Below are 20700 nucleotides of genomic sequence, written 5' to 3'. Positions count from 1 at the left end.
GTAATGTTTTTGATGGTTTTTGGGATTGCACTTGAGGATACTTTCAAAGTTCTTGATTTTTTTCCGATTGACTGACCTTCATTACTTAAAGTATTTTTTTACTTACCATAATATGGATTAGAGCATTACTGAAATAGGGCTATTTACTGTATACATTGATGCTCTCAAACACATTAAGTGTCAAGACATTCAAGTAATTAACTTTTGACATGTTTAGCACAACCTTCAACTAAAAGCCATTCCAGGAGACACTACCTCATAAAACTGACTGAGAAAATGCCAGAAAATCTTTTTTGTTTACTAAATAATTCCATGTTTATATAATAAAAAGTCATATTTAATATAGTGTAAACGTGTCTGAAGGCCTGCTAACTTTCAAAAGCATCCCAAAACAGAGAAAAAAAAATAAACTAACTTTCACAGCAGCAGCATTACTGTATCTACTCATGCTACAAGCTATACACTACACAGCAAATCCATTTCCAATCCTTTAAGCTTGTTTATATGCCAAACTATTAACATACTTGGCTGTTTACATCAGGGAATTTCTTGTGCGTGTTTATTATTATATTACAGAACAATCAAAAGACACAATTATAGTAGTTTAATAGGACCTTATAAGCAGCATGACTCAATAAAACAAAACGAATGTCAAATAAATAAATAATGAAATAGATTAAAACATATTTAGAACCTAATCAGAGAAATGTATTTTGTTGATATATTAACACGATAAAAATGTATATATGTATGTATAAATAAATACATTTAAATATATATATATTGTTTTTTTTTTACATATGATATATAATATATAATACATATTTAATTTATGTATTTATTATTATTAGATTTGTTTTTAGTTTACTATTATTTGCATATTTTTATATGGTCCACTTGTGTCCACATATATTCCTTTTAATTAAGAAATGTTTTGTTACCCCTGTCCTAAAGTAATAAACCACATAAAATCCTGGATGTTTTTTGTGAAGCTGTGAAACATTTGGGCAAAAATATTTTTTTAGCTCGAGGCCCACATCAGCAGCCCTATAAACCTGCAGAATAGCTGGGTTTCTCTCGTTTATAACACACTCAGAGGCTCTTGGGAAATATGTAAATGAGCGGGGAACGTGGTCACGCTGTGTCGTCATGACGCTGCTCCTGTACGTAAGTTTCAGTCTAAGGAGCTGTTGATGTTTTAGGCTTCGCTGGATCAGAGCAGCGGTCTGCAACCCGTCCTAAAGCCCGATGTGAGCTCCGTCCGCCGGTCAGTGTCCTGCAGCCTGTACTCGATCCTGTAGATTGTCCTGTAATGGGCAGTTTCTGTGTTGCGAGCGGCCGCGGTTTTCTCCGCCAGTTCCCGGTCCTGTCCAGCATGCAGAGCCGCAGCTACAGCCTGCAGCTTTCCGGAGATCTGCTCCGGACTCAGGGCTTCATCAGCGGCCGCTGGGTGTCCGCTCCCTCCACCTTCCCGGTGCTGGATCCCGCCACGGGGGCGGAGCTGGCCCGGGTCTCTGACTGCGGGCCGCGGGAGGCTCAGGACGCCGTCAGAGCCGCTCACTCAGCCTTCCAGTCCTGGAGGAGTCAGACTGCGAAGGTGGGTCTGTGGGTAGGCGAGGATATATACAGCTCTGGAAAAAATTAAGAGACCCCTTCAAATTCTGAATCTTTTTCTGTAATTTTGTTATTTATAGATTATTCGTTTAGAGCATTTATTTGCAGATAATGAGAAACGTGACTTCAAATAATGCAAACAAAAGTTCATATTCATAAGGTTTTAAGAGTTCAGAAATCAATATTTGGTGGAATAACTCTGGTTTTTAATCACAGTTTTCATATATCTTGGCATGTTCTCCTCCACTAGTCTTACACACTACCTTTGGATAGCTTTATGCCACTCCTGGTTTAAATAAATTAGTCAGTTCAGCTTGGTTTGATGACTTGTGATCATCTATCTTCCTCTTGATTATATTCCAGAGGTTTTAATCAAAGAAACTTATAATTTTTGTGGTCTCTTATTTTTTACCAGAGCTGTACAGTGAGGAAACTAAGTATTTGAACACCTTTGCAACATGTCCCACTTAGAAATCATGCAGGGGTCTAAAATTTTCATCTGCCAATCAGCAAAAAATCTGTCCCTCAAAGACCTGTTAGTCCACCTCTAAAAAGTCCACCTCCACTCCACTTAATATTCTAAATTGGAAGCGTCTGTTTGAGCTGCATAAAGACACCTGTCCACCCCATACAATCCGTAAGACTCCAACTACTAACATGGCTAAGACCAAAGAGCTGTCCAAAAACAACCAGAGACAAAATTGTAGACCTCCACAAGGCTGGAAAGGGATACGGGACAGTTGCCAAGCAGCTTGGTGAAAAAAGATCAAGTGTTGGAGCAATTATTAGAAAATGGAAGAAGCTTAACATGATTGTCAATCTCCCTCCAACTGAGGCTCCATGCAAGATCTCACTTCGAGGTGTATCAGTGATCCTAAGAAGGTAAGGAATCAGCCCAGAACTAACCGGGAGTAGCTGGTCAATGACCTGAAGAGACCTGGCACCACTGTTAACAAGGTTACTGTGGGTAAAACTAGTGTATTATAGTAATATTAGTGTGTCAAAGCCTAAAGTCATTAAATCAGCACACATCCAGGCCTGTCTTAAGTTTGCCCATGACCATTTGGATGATCCAGAGGAGTCATGGGAGAAAGTTCTGTGGTCAGATAAGACCAAAATAGAACATTTTGGTCTTAATTCCACTCGCTGTGTTTGGAGGACGAAGAATGTTGAGTACCATCCCAAAAACACCATGCCTACTGTGAAGCATGGGGGTGGACGCATCATGCTTTGGGGGTGTTTTTCTGCACATGAGACAGGACAACTGCACTGTATTAAGGAGAGGATGACCGGGGCCATGTATTGCGAGATTTTGAAGAACAACCTCCTTCCCTCAGTTAGAGCATTCAAGATGGGTCTTGGCTGGGCCTTCCAACATGACAATGACCCAAAGCACACAGCCAGAATAACCAAGGAGTGGCTCTGTAAGAAGCATATCAAGGTTCTGGAGTGGCCTAGCCAGTCTGTCCTAAATGCTATAGAAAATGTTTAGATGGAGCTCAAAATCCGTGTTTCTCAGCAACATTCCAGAAACCGGGCTGAACTAGAGAAGATCTGTGTGGAGGAATGGGCCAAAATCCCTGCTGTAGTGTGTGTGCAAACCTGGTGAAAAACTACAGGAAACGTTTGACCTGTGTAATTGCAAACAAAAGCTACTGTTCCAAATGTTAACATTGATTTTCACAGGTGTTCAAATACTTATTTGCAGCAGTAACACACAAAGTACTTATTTTCTTTACTGTATATGAATGTGGTTTTCTTTTTTTTTATCTGACTATGGTTATTTTATAATGAAGCTCTGGCTGGTTAACCCTAGTTTGGGATTTTCTGAGCTAATATGTGGTGAAGGAGCCGCTCAGAACCGTTTTTATCTTTTTCACTGAACAGTGTCCAAAGGTCACTGGGCAATGTGACGTTATCATCTCTCCCAGTATGAAGTGGTATCAGTAACATTATTTCTGTAAACATATTTAGTAAATGATCAGTGCAGTAGGCACAATACAGCAATACTATTCATGTTGCCAGGCGATTTGCTGCTTATTTTTTTCAATAAATATTAATTGTCATGCCAATATGTGTATAATATATCGCCCACAACATGTTTTGAGTCATGTTTAGACCAGGGTGCGAATTATAAGTTGATAAGTCTGATAAGTTAAGGGCATCAAGTTTATTTTCAGGGTGTAAATTGAACCAGTCCAGCCAAAGGTTTTTTCTAACTCGCCTCCTTCTACCTACTGACCGTCCTTCTCTTTCTGAACTGCCTCTTTCCTTATTACAGTTACATGCAAAATTCACCATTATCACCACTCAGTTATCATCTCTTTGTCCAAACTCTGTTCCGGAACATCAGGTCACAGACGCCCTGTGCTGCAGACATCACCTTTTAGTGATGTGGGGAGACCACTAGGGCTGTGACGATAATTTTATTACCGCAATACCGCGGTTATGGGACGTCACCGCGGTGATGAGCTCATTACCGTCATTACCGCATTTTTTTATGGCTGTCAAATCTGATTGACTGCGTTTTGAGCGGTAGTAAAATGCTCCATATAAGCACAACTGTGGTGAATTCAGTATTAATATGTCAAGTGTAAGTCCTACACTATAGGGCTGTGCAATATATCAAATATATTTTGATCGCGATAGATATTGGTGTCAAACGATCTCAAAATTCATAATATCGAATATAAATTTTTTTGTCATTTATCTGTGCTGCCGCTGCACTGGCGCGGCAGCGAATGGGTTAAGCAAAACGCGGTGCGTGGTACTCATTGAGGTCCTGCTCACTTCGTCTCCATTGAGGCTGCTGAAGAGAGTGAAGATTAGCAGCACTAATATTGGCTCGGAAATGGAAGCTACAGGGCAGGCTCAGTAAGTTGAGAAAAAAGGAAGAAAAAGACTCAGAACAGAAGAGAATCATCTGCAAGATTTGCCGGAAAGTGGTGTCTGCACCTCTCGCCAACACATCAAACTAATTCACCCACCTCAAGGTAAACCATAGAGCCATGTAAGGTGTTCCGTGGTCACATTTTGAGAAAGTAAAATATATTAATTCATTGTCTGGCTGCTGGCTGTTCTGCGTGAGCACCGCGGAGAACGCGCGGCATTGCGCCTCAGTCTTGGTAAAAATAGTAAGGTTGGTTGAAGTGTAGTTCAAACAGCAAAGCAATGATATAAAACTATAACCACCATCTTTACTGAAATGTTGTTATCTGACCAAGTCTGAGGTAAAATGCGCTGCGCCTTGTCTCTTTCACAGCACGCGGAACTGAGTTCAGAACCGCTACAAATATAACCATATGAAACTCAGTTCAGATAAATAAACTTCAGATGAGTAAGGACACAAAAATTGTCAAACATAAAGGACAGGTTTCTATTATTTTAAAATGGAACTAATGTCTTTTTTTTGGTCGGTTGTCTCTTGCGAGCCGATTTCTTAACGTCACGACATTTTAATCAACATATTATATGACGCGGGTCCCGTCAGGATATCTTGCGGCACAGACAGAACTGAATTGTTATTGGCGGGAACAGGAGTTTAATCAATCCAGAGGATGTGGGAGCACATTAATAAATAGTTAAGAAAATTGTAATAATCACACAGTGATTCTCATGCACGCAACAAAAAAAACCCTAAGCACAAAAAAGGAGCGGAGAATGGACCGACACGCGCACACACACACCGATTTTTTTTTTGTAATGTGGTAAGAAACGTGACCGCGCGCGGTTTTAATAAATATTTTTTTTAATTTTAAGCACTAAATGTAATTTATTAAATTTATTTAGGACCGCGGGGCAGGTGCGGCAAAACTGTGTATGTGGCGGGCTGATGCGGGATTAAAAGAAGGATTTTTTTTGCGGAACGGTAACGGGACAAAAAAGAAATGATGTCTGAATTAATTTCCTCCAATCGAATATAATTTAACATGGTTTAAGAATATAAAATAATTTATAAACAAACGAAATATTTAATATTGAGCTAATAGCCCAAGTGCAAAAATACAAAATCTGTAATACTCTGCACTGCACAATTCAAACGAAATAGCCGTAACGCAGCTGCGCTCCTGCCCTGCGATGCAGCCGAAGCCTGGGCAGCAGCAGAAATTCTGGGGTGAAAACTACATAACTACACAACATAAGGATACATAATGCACTCCAAATATTCAGGAGGGAAGTGAAATAAATGATACTGTACAGATATAATCTGTATCTAGTAGATATTTAATGAGAAATAAGAAGAGTGTGAATAAAAAAAAAACAGACGCCTATCACAGACTTCTTGAGCCTTGAGCCCGAACGGCCCGAGGAAAGGGGTGAGAAATATATTTTTTTCGGGGCCGGGGGTCAGTGGAAAATTTTGCTGTGGATTAATTCGTCTTTTTTTTTTAAACGAATATTAGAATATTCGCTACCAATTACTGCCGAATATCCTGAGCTCAAAACCGCTATTCGGGCCAGCCCTAAAATAGATCTATGGATGGAGAAGGGGGAGGCGGACAAGCTCCTCCTTCAAAAAGTCTGCACGGAAAAAGACAGGTTAGCTGTACAATGACGAATTATACAGGCAGCATATGTTCACTTGTTATGCTGTATTTATGGTTTATGTAGAAGTTGTATGTAGGCTGTATGGTTTGAAGAATAAAGATTTGTTACCAATAAATTTGCGGTGTTTTTTTTTTTTTTGGGGGGGGTTTGGGGTCTCGCGGTTAACCGCAATATCGCGGTGATGCGTTAGTTTTTTACCGCGGTTATAAAAAATCAATACCGCCCCAGCCCTAGAGACCACACCATCTACCCACCCGGAGCTTGATGGCAAAGCTGCATGAGCGGGGGTTCGAACCTGCGACCTCCCGCTCATAGTGGCTGCTCTTTAGACCGCTGGACCACACGCAATCATCATCAAAGTATTTTAAACCGTACAGTTCAATTGAATTTTTAGCCAGGCTCCTTGTGATTTACATTGGTCAGTAACAGATGCTGTAAATACTGTATATCTCTAACACTATTTTTTTTTTTTTTATAGCTGAAGCTTAGTGACCTCAACATTACAAAAGTATTATAGAAGACGCTCACACTTGCCACAGGATATTTTCCGCAGAATCTAGCCTGCCTTAATACGTCTTAAAAAACTGCACTATAAGACATTTGTACATTTAATAGCTGAATTGTGTTGCTCTGTAATAATAACATATCAGCCCTGCTTAAAAATAAGATTCAGAATTTAGATATTGGACCATAATGGGATAAAATGTTGGCTTATTCAACCAAAAAATGCTAACAGCTAACCGGCAGTGCTAACAGCTAACCGGCAGTGCTAACAGCTAACCGGCAGTGCTAACAGCTAACCGGCAGTGCTAACAGCTAACCGGCAGTGCTAACAGCTATCTAATAATACTGTTAGGTAACTGGTGATGCTATCAGCTAACTAGAGAAACTGGAGAAACAAAAGTAAGGAAATATAATTTATACAATAGAATTTATAGAATTTATAAATTTTATTTATACAATTTATGCACCTCAAGACGAGCTGAGCGAGGATAACCGTGACTAATTTAGGTGAATTAATTATCATCTGTTAATAGTAGTGATAAATACTGCAACCAGCTGAAATGCCTCATAAAGTTACCTGGATATTACAGATATATTATTTATAGCAAGTTTTACAAAACAACACAGTCCGACTGATCTGGCAGTAAAAGTACGTTTGTAATCAAGGAAAGTTGTGTTTAGCACTGCAGACTTACTGTTTTTAAAAATACCTGGATACATGTAGACAGGCCTGCACAAATAAATACCTTGTCTTTGGGGACTATTAGTTAAACAAAGCTCTGCAAGTATATGTCCATTATTTTAATTCTATTTAATTTGAAGAACAGCTTTCTTTCATACCCACAATCTTCTCAAAACTATGGTAAAACAGTGTCTCTGGCATCAGGCAGTGTATTCATAACCATATGATGTAATTACCTTCTGTAAGAGAGTTTAAGAGGCATCTAGAACAACAAACAACACATTTTTAACGGAAGATCAAACAACAAAAGGAAAAAACATGAAATGTTTGGTATAGTCTAGCAGAGACAGCCTACAGTTTTAATAAGAAGCATTAACCCGTTTCTGCTGCTCTGCCTGGTGTTTATGTGCTAGGATGGCTAATCCAAAACATTGCATAAATGTTATGTTAGCGTTAAATTTTTTAGAAGATGAAAAATTAGCCCAGATAAGTGCACCATTATAAGTGAATGTGAACTGAAATAAGGACGACTGCAGGATCCCTTCAGCAGGGTCTAAAGACAAATAGAACCTCACAGTGACGTCACCACCTTTTTTTCTTTACCACCAAAATTGTTCATATTTCCAACTTTTCTCTTGCTCATGATGACTAAGCTGAATTTGAGAAAGCAGTCAAATGTTTGAACCAACATAAACTTCAAAAACACAGTAATATTGTCCCACTGTCTACCTGCACTGTTTTTAAACTGTTTTTACAGTGCATATCTATTATATCCTTATCAAAGTACTGTATAAATTTAGCAACGTTCTGTTCCACCTTACAAACTGAAGATGTTAATATGTACAAAGCACTTTCAAGGTGGAATGGTCAGCTGAAATAATCACATATCTTAAAATAAGGGATTTACTGAAGACAACCCCCCTTAATTCATGCCCTGGTTCAGACCAAGACCACTAGAAAGCGGTGTTGTTTTCTTTACAAAAAAAGTCATACTCCGATTGTATGCATATGATTGTGTTTATAAAATCACAGTATAGTACATACAGAGTGTGATGGGTATCATATCCCCAGGTTTTTGCCAATACACAGCTAATACACAGTCTTAGTGTACAGTATGTTGTGACTGTAAGTACCATCTGGAAGAATGGGTTGATTGACTTTATTATTAATTAAAAGTTGATATCATGTGATACAATGAAATTTTGATATGTTACAAAAAATATCATCATATTGAATTTGAAAGGTATCACCATCCCGATGTGACACTGTAACTTAAAGGTTAATCATGATGTCTATTTATATTCTCTATACTTATTAAAATGTGCAGATTGCTTATTTTTATTGTTTAGGGATGCTAAACTTGTCATAATGTACTTTCTTTTTTTTGTTTCTTCATTCAAGCTAAGCTTGTAGACGAGTGTGTCCAATATCTGCTTTCATCAATTCTTTAGGAAAGGAGCGTTCTTCTCAGAAAGTGGTACGATTTGGTCAATCAGCACAAGGAGGATCTGGCTAAGCTCATCACGGCGGAATGTGTGAGTCCTTTTATCCTTTTATGTGCACTATATGAACCCACAAATTTCGCACTTGACATTATTGTCCTGAAAAATGATTTTATCACAAGGTATCCCATCACCCAGGTATCGGTATTGGTCTATTTGTAAACAAAATATTTGATCAGGTGATCTTTCTCTAATCAGCCAATCTTGAGAGCTTATGAGATTAAATTTGTTAAATTAAATTAAAATGAGTGCACTCATTAATGCGTAACCTACTCACTATGCGTGTGCAGGCTTGGTTCGGCACCTTCAGTCTGGCATTTGTTTGTTTGTTTGTTTTTTACCATTTATTTATAAAAAGTGTAAAATGTACATGCCTTGTGGAACAAGCAGAGTAAAGTCTTTTAACATTATTAACTGGATACCCCTCTTAAGAGTTTATCACTTAGTACATACAGTGAGCAGTTTTTTGCAGAGCAAAACATCAGTTCAGACCGCATTTCACCACAAAACACAGAACAGCAGCAACAGTCTGAAAACTAAACAAATCACATCCAAAAACATATTCCATCAAGATTTTGAGCTGAATAAGCAGCACTTTTTGGTTGTCTATCCACTTAAAGCTTCTCAGTCCAGTTCTGCACAGGAATATAGACTCTCTTAGCTTGTGCTTAAAATTCCAGCCCTGCCCTCAATTGGTATTGAGTGGTGATGAACTTTACTCTTGATGATGAAGTGATGAATTTTTACTCTTATTGCAGCAGAATTTACATATGAGGCTTGACCTCAATTCAAATAATTGGTTATTTTTTTCACTGTCCCCTTTATGTCTAAAATATACAGCAAAGATTAAACCAGAGACTGTAAAAAAAAAAGATGAACGCTGTGTCGCTGTTCCCATTCATTCAATGAAAATGAAGCCAAAATCTTCTGCCATGTTGGCGATCCTGATACCCGAGTCTGCGCAGTAGAGACCAGAGGAGGGAGAAAGACTGTGGAGAGACAGCCTACTCATTTAAATAACCCCGCCCCTGAGGGCTGCCTCCATAGGGCTCATACAGTGTATAGTCCCACCCATACAGTCATTGGTCCCACCCCGGCTAGGTGTAACCCAGCCCTTTTACAATAACCACACCTTTTTGAATAGAGCTGAATAACGTTGTAAAAAAAATTGACAATATAAGCAGAGGGTACACTAGCTGTTGCATTTAAATAAAGGAGGTAGAATTACAGTATATTGGATAAAAACGTGATTAAAAGTTGTCTGTTTTGCCATTGAAACCTATGAGGATGGGTGGGGTTACACAGCTTTCTGCAACCAAACAGCAGGGGGCGCCCGACCTGTGGTGCTACACTTTTGAGAGACGATGCTCTGTCCAGCTATACACAGTCTATGGATTAAACCAAATAATAAAGAAACAGGAAGCTTATCCTGTACATATTTATTTAATATGATTGTTAATACGTTTTATTCCAATGATAGGGGAAGCCAATGAAGGAGTCTGTAGGTGAAATTGCATACTCAGCATCCTTTCTGGAGTGGTTCTCTGAGGAAGCCCGTCGCATCTATGGGGACATCGTTCCTGCACCAGCCAAGGACCGCAAGATGCTCCTGCTCAAACAGCCAGTGGGCGTGGCCTCTGTAATCACGCCGGTGAGAAGCTCCTCCTACAATCAGAAAAAGATGACCTCTGATCAATTGTTTTTTTTTTTAAGTTGTGACATACAGGCTATGTTTGTTTGCGTTTGTTGACTGGTAGTGGAACTTTCCCAGTGCCATGATCACCAGGAAGGTGGGTGCGGCTCTGGCAGCAGGCTGCACTGTAGTGGTGAAGCCGGCTGAGGACACTCCTCTTTCTGCTCTCGCTCTTGCTGAGGTCAGTTCTGACAGTTTTTTTTTTTTAACAATTATTTGCTTAAGAAATTGTATGTGTGCAATGTAAACCTCTGCTGGCTGATACTGGGTACCAGGATCATACGAATAACGAATGCTGTACTCCTGCAGTTGGCAGTGCAGGCAGGAATTCCTCCTGGAGTTTTTAACGTGGTGCCGTGCTCCAGGGAGAAAACCCCTGCTGTGGGTGAGGTCCTCTGCACTGACCCTCTGGTGGCCAAAGTTTCATTCACTGGCTCTACTGCCACTGGCAAGGTATTCAGACTCGCACAGTATTCTTATTTGGATCAATAAGCGGTAAAAAAGGTGTAAAAGAATAAATATTTAGAATATACCTATTCTGTAATTATCATTTTTTCTGTTATTTATAGTGCCAAAATATCTAAATCTGGTGTGACTCATAATAGCTTTAACTGTAATCAGTCCTAAAAAAACGAGAACTAATTGGCTTAAGACTGTATACTCTTTAGACTTAGTTGATAGTTAAGTTGATAGTATACAGCTCCACGAAAAAATAAGATACCACTTAAAAATTATGTTAGTTGTTTCTTTAATTTTACCAAAAAAAACTCTGGAATATAATAAAGAGAAAGCTGGGTGATCACAAGCCATCAAACCAAGTTAAACAACTGGAATTTTTGCACCAGGAGTGGCATAAAGTTATCCAAAAGCAATGTGTAAGACTGGTGGAGGAGAACATGCCAAGATGCATGAAAACTGTGATAAAAAACAGTTTTTTTTTGATTGATTGATTTCTGATCTCTTAAAACCTGTCCAGAGTTTATAACAATATATTAAACAATATATGTTGAATAAAACAGCAATGTTCATTGTACTCAATCATATACCTATAAATAAAGAAATAGCAAAATCAGAGAAACTGATTCAGAAACTGAAGTGGTCTCTTTATTATTTCCAGAGCTGTATATGAAACTTGAAAGGAAAAAAAGGAAATTAATTTTGATATAAATTATGGTCACACCACATGACTTCTGTAAGGCCACAGCAACGAAAATGATAATAAATGTGTATTGTGTAAAGATTTAAAATTTGGCTTGTTGAAAGTCCTTACATGTCATTGTCTCTTTTAATATTCTGTTGTAAGGTGACCTTAATTCTGTATAAACTATGAAAATATTCTTTATCCTGAACATATTTAACATTTAATGCAGCTGCTACTGAAACACGCTGCAGGAACAGTGAAGAAGGTCTCGATGGAGCTGGGAGGACACGCCCCCTTCATTGTGTTTGACAGCGCAGATGTGGACAAGGCTGTAGCTGGAGCAATGGGGTCCAAATTCAGAAACTCAGGCCAAGTAAGTTTTTTATAAAAAAAAAATAAAATAAAATACAATGCAGTGCTTTTATGCACATATATGGTTCCTCACATTTATATCTAGGGCTGTCACGATTTCTCTGTTGAAATTGGCTGCTTAAAAGGATATGAATGAAACAACATTTTCAACAGAAACAGATCTGCAGGTAGTACAAAGCCATGTTCAGCAGTTTAGCAAACCTAATAAAATCAAACATACAGTATTTATGGTTTATATTACATTACATTACATTTGGCAGACGCTTTTGTCCAAAGAGACTTACAATAGTGAAGTACAAAAGTAATAGAAGTTAAAGGTAAAACATCTTTAGATATGGCCTAAAGGATGTCAAAGGGAAATAATGGGATAGAGAAGTGAAGGAGGGGAAGAAGGAAATTAGGTTAGAAGTAGTTAGTGTGTTAGAGGTGTTAGGAGAGAGAGTGCTCTTTGAAGAGCTCTGTCTTCAGGAGTTTCTTAAAGATAGCGAGAGTTTGTGGGTGTGTATCTGTAGAAGTTCTGTATTTTATCTACACTTCAAAACCATGTTTCTTGAACATGGGTATGACAGTATGTCTACATATTAGACATATAAACAGTTTACTACTTAAAGAAAAGTCAAAGCCTTCAATGATCTTTAATGATTTTTAGATCAGTTTTTAAAAAAATTTTACATTTTGATATTTCTGCATTGGTCAACATCTGATACACACAGGTACCCCCAATTAGCGGATGACATAATAAATAATCAAAATAATATTGACAACCTGTATTTCTATTTTCTTGGTAAATACCTGGTGAAAAAAAATTATCTTAAGACTAAAAAATGGGAAAATAAAAAAAAATCTGGATTAACTGACCTCAATGTTTGTTGTAGACCTGTGTCTGCTCCAACCGCTTCCTGGTGCAGAGTGGAATCCACGATGCATTTTTAGAGAAGCTTGGAAAGACCATGGATGCTGAGCTGCGAACTGGGCATGGCTTTGAACCCACCACCACACAGGGACCCCTCATTAATGTCCGTGCTGCAGAGAAGGTAATATCACGTACTTTCACCTGTGTTTTCCTTGCACTTAAAATAACGAATCCTTCTGCCTTTATTTAATATTGGATTACAGAGAGACTGTTTCAATGTTATTATACACATATGCACTTATTTAAAAACAAATATGTTGAACAGAGAAGAAAGTGATGTTAGGAAAGAAGATAAAGGTTACTAAAAAAATATCTTTCAGAAACTGCAAGTGTGATTGCAATGCTGTTTTGTGGGTGGTTGCAATGGTGTTGCTAAGTTGTTGAAAGGTGGTTTCTAAAGTGTTGCTAGGCGGTTGCTATGGTATCCACTGGGGTTGCTATTGTATCCGCTGTGGTTACTCTGGTGCAAAGTGGATGCTAGGCGGTTGATCAGGTGTTATAAAAACCTTACAGCTTATCGGGTCTTATAGCATAAATTCTGAAAGAATGCGAGACAATCTATAAGCATGTTAAATTTGATCTTTGTATTTTGATAAATCTGTGCACTAGAGCTGTTTGAAATGTATGTCCAAAGTACACTTTTATTTAATTATTATTATTTTTGTCGTTTTTATTCTAGTGTTTTATAATTTCATTTTTGTTCTAAGTTCCTTTATTCATTGTATAATTTCTTATAATTCTTAACATTTTACTTTACTTTTACTATTATCTTTTTACTTGTTTTATATTTTATATTTTTTTTTATTTTTTATGTGTCAATTTTATGTTTTTTTATGGTATTTTAGAATTTTCTGTTTTACATATAGATTTTATGTACATAAATTAATGTTGATTTAGAATTAGTACTTCTTTTATTTTTTCACTATTATTCCTTATTATTTCTAATATATTAAATGTTTTCAATCCCTTTTATGTTGTACATGCTTGGCAACAATGTAAAAGAGGGTCACCCTCAATGCTTTTCCCGAGTGAAAATAAAGGTTGATTGATTGATTGATTGAGATGTATCTCGATGCACGTTTTAGAGTTGCCGAGTTAACCGGGAAAAAATGGGTGCAATAATGAGAAGAAGAGAAAGAAGAAGACCTAAGAAGGACCGTATTGTAATTGCCTCAAGTGGAGTTGTAGAGGTTCCTAATGGTGTCATTGATGGTACATTGATAAGCATTAAAGTTTAAAAAAAAAATTATTTGGTATGTGGCATGTGAGCTAAAATTATTGCAGTGATTGTTTGCCCTTGATAAAGTGATTAAAATGATGTCGTACACTAATTCAAGCAATTTCAGCTTGAATTCATGAATCCAACCTACCTTGTGGGAACAGTTCTAGGTGGACTTTTGCAGTACTCTTATACCATAATCTTCCTAAAAGATTGCTTAGTGAGTGCATGTTATCTTGCTGGATAACTCTTAAAGGTGAAGGGAAAATATATATTAAACGCATTCTTCTTTTAGGTGGAGCGCCAGATTGCAGATGCTGTGTCTCAGGGAGCTATGGTGCTGAAGGGAGGAAAGAGGCTGGAAGGATCCTTCATGCAGCCCACCCTGCTGTCCAACGTCAGCACCAACATGCAGTGTATGCAGGAGGAGACGTTTGGACCCCTGATACCAGTTGTCAAGTGAGTTCAGATCCCCACTTTTATAAACATATCATATATATAGTGTTCTCCTGTACTGTACACTGAATAAATCATGAGTTAGATGTCAAAACATAGTTTAAGCTTCTGGAACGAGCCCCTGTACACTAAATAGTTGGAACAATAGAATTACTTTATTGTTTGTTCTGATGCAGACTGAACTATGAAATATAAAACACACAAACAACCAACATTGTCTGTAAAAATATGTATAGTAGTCTCTAGGGATGCAATGGTATTTTATCGAACTGCTCGGTTCGGCCTGTTCGGTTCGATACACCCGGAAGAACCGCGGTATTTCGGTGCGCGCACTAACAGAGCAAACGAACGCTCTCAGTAATGCACAGTAAAGCAGCACTGCACTGTAGGATAGCAGACTCGGCCACATGGCCGGGGGAGGGGCTGCTGAGCACTGCTGCTGATGAAGCAGGTGAGGACACTGTTTTCCTCCTTCCCCCGCCCTGCTTTTCCCTCTGTCTCCACCCCCGCCCTGCTCCTCCGTATCCACCCCAAAACCCCCACCTCCGCCCAACTGCTGTTTCTTACTTTTTACAGAAGAAAAAACTCTTTTGCTGATTCCCTACTGTGAGACTGCTTAGGACCTGGGGGACACTTTTTTTTAATATTTCCCTTAGCCTGTCTCTCCACAACCATGCAACTTCCAATCAGAATTTTTTTCTGAATTTCCAAGGAGCAAATCAGCTCTGAAGGCAGACGCCGAAGATTTGAGTGTTAAAGTACATTTTGTAGAAACTGAGAGCGAGCGTGTGAAATGGTTACAGCAGTCCAGTTTCAAAACGTCTCATTTTGGCTGCAGGGTTGAGTTTGATAACAAGATAAAATAACAGTCAGCAGATAAAGGACAGTGTGAAATCATCAGTTTAGTATTTTCTTAAAATATGTGACTGGCTGAAAATATTTGTTGTTTTAGTTAATTGAATAATATTCATGTTTACATTTCATATTACTGCACTTTATTTAAATTTGCCTGTTTTTGATTAATGGTAAGAATAAGTGTTCCTTTTTTATAATAAATGTTGTGATTTTAATTCATCTGTTCCTTTTTCTGTTTAATATTGGCTCTGCAAGTGTGAGTAGGAGCACCTTGTTGATTTGAAATAGAAAGGGCTAAAAATGTGCTGCATGTTGGAGCTAGATAATATTAATATATATCGAAACCTAACCAAAACCCTGGCCCAAGAACCGCGATATGAACCGAACCGTGTCCACACTGTACCGTTGCATCCTTAGTAGTCTCCTTTAGCAAATGACTTTGTGTTTTGTTTTTTATCTTATGATTGTTGTCCATAACCTCAACTGAACTCATTCACCCACTCCATCAGTCATCATTTGGGATTGAGCATAGTCAGATAAAGAATGTTTGTTTTGTTTTGATTACCGTAGCTACAACAGCTGCTGTACATAGTTGTTTTATATATTATCCTAGCTCATCTCTGTGATATTGACACTGTTCTATTTATTTAGGTTCAACACAGAGGAAGAGGCACTTGCCATTGCTAATGCATCACCGGTTGGATTAGCAGGTTTGTTCTAATGTGTATTTAACCCACAAGTGCCCAGACCCGTTTCTTAATACTGATACAAGTAAAAAAAAATTCAATCAGATAAATTCAGTTCATTCATGTTGGTTTCTTTTTGCTGGCACATATTAATATTTAAAAAGATTACTGTACAATCAGTGAAAAAATCAGAGTGAGTGTGTGAAAGAGCTACATTAGTCCAATTTCCAATCTCTGGATAGAGTTTTCTTATCCACCTACTGCTCTCTAGAAGTGAAGCTTTTTAAAAGGAGCTAGTTTTATCTCCAGCAAAAACCCAGCACACCTACACCTACCTAAGAACATACCTTCACACACTGTCATATATTGATGCTCTCAGAATGTTCAATATACAGCTCTGGAAATAATAAAAGACCCTTAAAAATGATGAGTTTCTTTGATTTTATCAAATTTATGAAAAACCTTTGGAATATAATCAAGAAGAAGATGGATGATCACAAGCCATCAAACCAAACTGAACTGCTTGAATTTTTGCACCAGGAGTGGCATAAAGTTATCCAAAAGCAGTGTGGAAGACTGGTGGAGGAGAACATGCCAAGATGCATGAGAACTGTGATTAAAAACCAGGGTTATTCCACCAAATATTGATTTCTGAACTCTAAAAACTTTATGAATATGAACTTGTTTTCTTTGCATTATTTGACGTCTGAAAGCTCTGCATGTTTTTTATTTTATTTTAGACATTTCTCATTTTCTGCAAATAAACGCTCAATAAATGACAATATTTTTATTTGGAATTTAGGAGAAATGTCTGTAAATGAAACAATGTTCATTTTACTCAAACATATATTTATAAATAGCAAAATCAAAGAAACTGATTCAGAAGCTGATGTGATCTCTTATTTTTTTCCAGAGCTGTATGTCACTTCATGAGTTAAAGTGAAATGAAAAGGATTTTTGTTCATCTTTGTCTTAGGATAATAATCTTTCTCTTTAAACAGGCTACTTCTTCTCTCAGGACCTCAGTCAGATCTGGCGCGTGGCGGAGCAGTTAGAGGTGGGGATGGTGGGCGTCAATGAAGGTCTTATCTCTGCTGCAGAGGCTGCGTTCGGTGGCATCAAGCAGTCAGGGCTGGGCAGAGAGGGGTCCAAATATGGCATTGATGAGTATCTGGAGGTGAAATATGTGTGTATTGGAGGGCTTTCTCTCTAACAACAGAACACCCCCATGATGTGCTGTGGAACCGTGGAGAGAAGATGAGGATGATGAAGAGAAGCACATGAATTCACACAACATTGTGAATCAGACTGTTAATTTAATGCAGACTAAACTATAGGATTACAAAGGCGGATTTTTTTTGTTTAATATACATAAAAAAAAATGACAGTTTTAATTGTAAAATAAATTATACTAATCTTTATCCAGGTTAGGGCTGGGCGATATGACAAAAAAAAACTCATACCTCAGTATACAAAAGAGAAACGGAGAGGTATGAGATAATGTTCCTGAACAAGGGAAAAAAAAATTAGTATTACTGACTAATACAAAAGTATTAGTATCCAACTGTGCATATACAGTACCACTCAAATGTTTGAACACCTCTTGTCACTCAGTGTGTGCTCTCACTTTTATTTATATATGTTTTTTATTTACATCGTAAATTTAATACTCAAGACATTAAAGCTATACAGGAACAAAAAGTATTAAACCAGAATATGTTTTATAATTTCGATTTTTCTAAGTAGCACATTTAACTTTGAGGATAGATCTGCACACTCTTGGTATTTTAATCTCAGTGTCTTATTGAGGAAGAGTAACCTGGAATAATTTTCTCAGCATCTTGAAGGAGTTCCTGGAGGTGCTACTTTTCCTTCACGGGTTTAGATCAGAGGATTGTGGAGATCCTCTTCCATATGTGTCCTTTAATAGTTTTGATGTTTTTAATATTAAAAGAGGGAGAAGGTGTATGCAAACTTTTAACTAGTACTGATCATAAGACAGTTGCACTCTTCATGATGTTTAACTGGCTGAGAACACTGAACAGGATTATGTTGTTTAAGATGATTAAATAAATCCATCATGCTGCTTTGTTAATTACGATGTTGCTACTTCAATTTGTACAAGACTATTTTATCCTTCTGTTATATACCTCCATAAAAATAAGAAAAATGAAGAGACCACGTTATTGCTAAATCAGTTGTTTGATTGTGCAATTTATAAGTGTATATATATATTTTTTGTAAAATAAACAGTGTTGTTTTATTCTATAAACAACAGACATTTCTCCCACATTCCAAAAAAAATAGTCATTTACAGCATTTATTTGCAGAAAATGAGAAATGGCTGAAATAACAAAAAAGATGCAGAGCTTTAAGACGTCAAATAATGCAAAGAAAACAAGTTCATATTCATAAAGTTTGAAGAGTTCAGAAATCAATATTTTTTATTTGGTGGAATTACTCTGGTTTCTAATCAGTTTTCCTGCATCTTGGCATGTTCTCCTCCACCAGTCTTACACACTGCTTTTGGATAACTTTATGCCACTCCTGGTGCAAAAATTGGTTTGATGACCTTTGATCATCCATCTTCCTTCCAGAGGTTTTCAACTTGGTAAAATCAAAGAAACTCATAATTTTTTGATCCCTTTTTTTCCAGAGCTGTATACAATATATAATATATATTATGATATATTCATTTTTTTATTGATTGAATAAAATAATTCCAGATATATCAAAATTAACAATATATCGCCCAGCCCTAATGTAGATATAATTATAAAGAGTTTAATTACTTAAACTGATAATGTGCATTACACATGAGTCATTTGTGGAGTCACCTATAAAAGACTGGAAATGATGGAGGAGTGTGTAAGATCAGGACTTACTAATGCAACAGTGCTGACATAATCAAAAAGACACATCAATGGCAGTTCTCACGTTTGTGTACAAGCAATACCAGTGTTCCTCACCCAGTTATAAAATGCTGGTTTTGAAGCTGAACCTGTGACCTTTAAACGTCCATTGTAATAACTCTAATAAAAAAAAATATTCTGGGCCAGAAATGCACAATACATGTTCTTATAAAGGTTCTTTATAAATCCACTGTGAATCCCTTTAGCTGTATGAATGGAGTGAATGGAGAATCTGTGGATATCTTACAACATATTGTAGTTGTTAACAATTATTTTTGTAAAATGTTTACTACCGTAGCAAAAAAAGGAAAAATGTGTTCTAATGAACGTTATTGTGCTGCTGGAAAAAAAAAAAGATTTTCTTCATAGTTTGTTGTTGCCAAATGTTGCTCTGTAAGTGCAAATGTTCCCCTTCTTCATGTACATTTCTAATTCAAGTTCTTTGTTCCTAATTTTTGTTTCTAATTTTTACTTTATTAATAAATCTCTACATGTTATTTACTGAGAGGTTAAGCTGCTGTTCTTGACTCTTTTTTAAGGTAGGTTATTGTTAGGTAAGTAATAAATGTTCAGACAGACAGTTGTCACACTAGCTGTTCTTAATTATTAATTAGCAAAAATTAAAACCAAGAGTAGAGTAGAATACCCATGTATTCCCTTCACATTAACTAAATGACAAGTGAATTTCAATTGATTTTTTAATTCAGACTGTATTGAAATACAGTGTTTGAGTTCATAACAATCCTTTTAACAGCTGTTTAAACCCCTAAAATCTGATTATTGCTCGAAGGTAATCTAATGTATGTTATTTATGTTTTATTTAAAGTGAAACCTTTCACTCCCTATAATTTGGAATCTCACCTGAAATGACTAAATTTCCTGTGTAGTCCACAAGGAACTACTATTGTAAATACTGTTGTGTGGAATACACATTCTGTAGAAGAGAACAGAGGCAGGTTATAAAAAACTGCAGGTAGAAAGTCACTCAATCCTAGAAAGAACAGTCAGGGCAGCAGGTTTTAGCTGTAGACCAGAGTCAAGCTGGAAAATTACAAGGCTTGACTTATGTCAAGAGGTTTGTGTTTGAAGTGGCAGTCTGTATTATTTTGTTTCTGAACTGAAAGCAGAAAACAGCATTTCTGAGTGGAGAAGGTTTAAAATATTGTGTTTAATGGTACCAGTGTGCTGGAATGACCATCCCTGATAAGCCTAAAAAAATTGATTCTAAAAACTGGGGGGTCGGGTCACTTTTCTTGGGAGTTCTTTAGGCCACGTCACACGTTTTTACGTACTTACGTCACACGTACAGCCTCTAAAAGAGGATCCAGCTCAGTTTTACTGAATGTGAGCACCTGGTGGAGCAATGGAGACTTCAGAAGAGGAACCTCAGTATCTCATTCTCTCAGAGTAAAAACAAAGAAATGAAGAAGTGAAGTTTCTGACTGAGCGTGCTCTTTCTCTCTGACTGAACATAACCTGGAATCGGATTCATCCGCTCTGAAAGGAGACCACATCACAGCCGCTCAGTTTAAAATGATTCTTCCGCATGCTTGGTGTGATTACCCATTCTCACCAGAGAGGGCCCTAAATCTCAAAACATACG

General features: G+C 37.4%; 1 protein-coding gene across 1 annotated transcript; it reads left to right on the top strand.

Annotated features, from left to right (window-relative positions):
* The first annotated feature begins 1156 nt into the window (after nucleotides 1-1156).
* aldh5a1 (aldehyde dehydrogenase 5 family, member A1 (succinate-semialdehyde dehydrogenase)) lies at nucleotides 1157-19610 on the top strand. The gene is made up of 10 exons (XM_022674141.2): nucleotides 1157-1597; nucleotides 8800-8883; nucleotides 10331-10501; nucleotides 10608-10724; nucleotides 10853-10996; nucleotides 11914-12057; nucleotides 12932-13090; nucleotides 14484-14647; nucleotides 16151-16209; nucleotides 17187-19610. The coding sequence occupies exons 1-10, from the start codon at nucleotides 1313-1315 to the stop codon at nucleotides 17396-17398; spliced, it is 1539 nt and encodes a 512-aa protein (XP_022529862.1). The 5' UTR covers nucleotides 1157-1312; the 3' UTR covers nucleotides 17399-19610.
* The last annotated feature ends 1090 nt before the right edge of the window (nucleotides 19611-20700 follow it).

The sequence above is a fragment of the Astyanax mexicanus genome, chromosome 6 (assembly GCF_023375975.1).
Source record: "Astyanax mexicanus isolate ESR-SI-001 chromosome 6, AstMex3_surface, whole genome shotgun sequence".
NCBI lineage: Eukaryota > Metazoa > Chordata > Actinopteri > Characiformes > Acestrorhamphidae > Astyanax > Astyanax mexicanus.
Note: the sequence above shows the minus strand (reverse complement) of the source record. Positions and strands in the feature narration are given on the sequence as shown.